The sequence below is a fragment of the Gavialis gangeticus genome, unplaced genomic scaffold (assembly GCF_001723915.1).
Source record: "Gavialis gangeticus isolate Ggan-Ray unplaced genomic scaffold, GavGan_comp1, whole genome shotgun sequence".
NCBI classification, from domain to species: Eukaryota; Metazoa; Chordata; order Crocodylia; family Gavialidae; genus Gavialis; species Gavialis gangeticus.
Window position 1 is genome coordinate 31,087,395 of NW_017729028.1, and position 1,865 is coordinate 31,089,259.

A 1,865-nucleotide genomic window follows, 5' to 3' on the forward strand; every position below is an offset into this window, starting at 1 on the left:
TTTTTTTGAAGGGGGGGGGGGGGGAGGTGTTACCTCCACCAACACAACTAATTTCTGCTTTCCTGAGTGAGAAAAAATGTTATAATTGGGGTTGCTTCTGAGTCTAATGTAAACATTCCTTCCACTTTGCATTTTTTTATATTATTAAATGAACGTTCCTTTCAGTACCATTTTACAAAAAATAAACTCACAGCGTGGCTTCATTAGACCTGAGAGAAAACCGAATCTTAAAAATCAGAAGCAGCAGCAGTGAATGTATTTATATTTAGCAAGCCAGGACAATCACTAAATGTTCTAATATAACTGGGAGTTTACACTTCTCTTTTTCTTTGGAGAGAAATCACAAGACCAAAACTAATTCACTTCCATCTGAGGAAGTCTAGCAAACATTTTCAACCTAGCAGGGCACAAGCACTAGTTCTAATACGTCCACTGCCCACGTTATTTTTTCTTCAACTGTGATTAGGCTCCTAGCTCCATAAACATTGCAAGAGGTCAAGAATGAAAGAGAAGACAGAAAAAATAAAGATAAAATAATATTCCATCCAGCAAGTCTTTGAGGCCACAACCAACAAGCTAACCTCATTTCTTACTGTCACCTACACAAATGCTTTGTAACAGAGGGCTCTTATCTCTATCGTCTCATGACTATTTATCATGCTCTATACATCGGCATTTAATCACTCCCCACTCTTCCCTAGAGTGCAAGTGCTTACACCAACATTCGGGTGGCAGGAAGGAAACTGCTATGCAACATTCATGTTGACTTGAACATTTTACCGTAAGTATTGTTAATGGTTATGTGCGGAAGGCTCTAAATATCAAGGATACAGAGGGGATTAAGGCATACAGAGGATTTTGAATTGATAGAAACAACAAAAAGGGCTAGGTCCATGATTTAATATTCAGAATGGCCCCTGTCTTTATTATTTGTGGCATTCATCACATAACCCTGCATTTAATACACTCGCACTCCGCTTCTAATCACAGTCAATTTCACTGTCTGAAGGGCATAAAATCCCCCTTAATCCTCTCATCCATGGATATTTTTTTAAAGCAAGTTCTCAATTTGCATACAGCCTGATGGTTTATTATTGTCTCCAGAGTAGTAATCTGTGATGCATCCAGCTATCCCAGGAACTAAGCTGAAGCCCTGTAAAAAAGGGCAATGAACTTGGCCTATTTACCCACAAAATACAAAGAGCTATCCTGACAGCCATTATGAAGTGACAACCAAAGGAAGTGATGGGTATTTTTCTCAGCTGTCAAAGAGATGCAAACCTGTGCTATCTCCTCTGTTTTTCTTAATTTCTCTTCCCAGGTCACAGTCATTTCCTGGATCAGTTTTTCAGATTCTTCCAAGCGCTCCTTGAGTTCTGGCGATTTCATAGCCTGCAAATGGAAAAATGGAAAAAACTAAGTTCCTTCACATCAATATTTAGGTTTGTCTGCTCTATAAAGGACCAATCAACTTCAGACAGGTCACTAAAGGAAATTTAAAACCCCATGCTTGACTGCAGAGTGTTTATCTCGCTTGGTATACTTAACCAAATCAAGTAAGGGCAGGTGTTTTTATGCAATGCTATATATAAAGGTGAATCGATCAGATTAAAGGGTTTACATGAAAGCAGAAAAACTTCTTTTCAAGATCTATGTTTAAAAATTGCCATGAAGAACTCAGCCCGGATTACCGTATTTACTTGATTCTAAGATGAGGTGTCCGCCCCATTTAACACAGAGGGAAAAGCCCCTTGTCTTGCAATGAAGTGTGGGGGGGGCAGGGCAGCAAGTAGTTGCTGTGTCCCAGGCTCCAGCCCCTACCTGGGGTTGTAGCAGCAACTACCGCCTGCCCCCCACCTCACCCT

The 1,865-nt window shown here is 40.2% G+C and overlaps 1 protein-coding gene across 1 annotated transcript in view; it reads right to left on the minus strand.

Moving 5' to 3' along the window:
* Positions 1–1,865, minus strand: part of KIF13B (kinesin family member 13B) — a 200,729-nt gene that overhangs the window by 98,098 nt on the left and 100,766 nt on the right. The window contains exon 12 of the mRNA XM_019520900.1: positions 1,282–1,392. Coding sequence (XP_019376445.1) covers positions 1,282–1,392 — 111 coding nt within the window. The remainder of the gene's footprint in view (positions 1–1,281; positions 1,393–1,865) is intronic.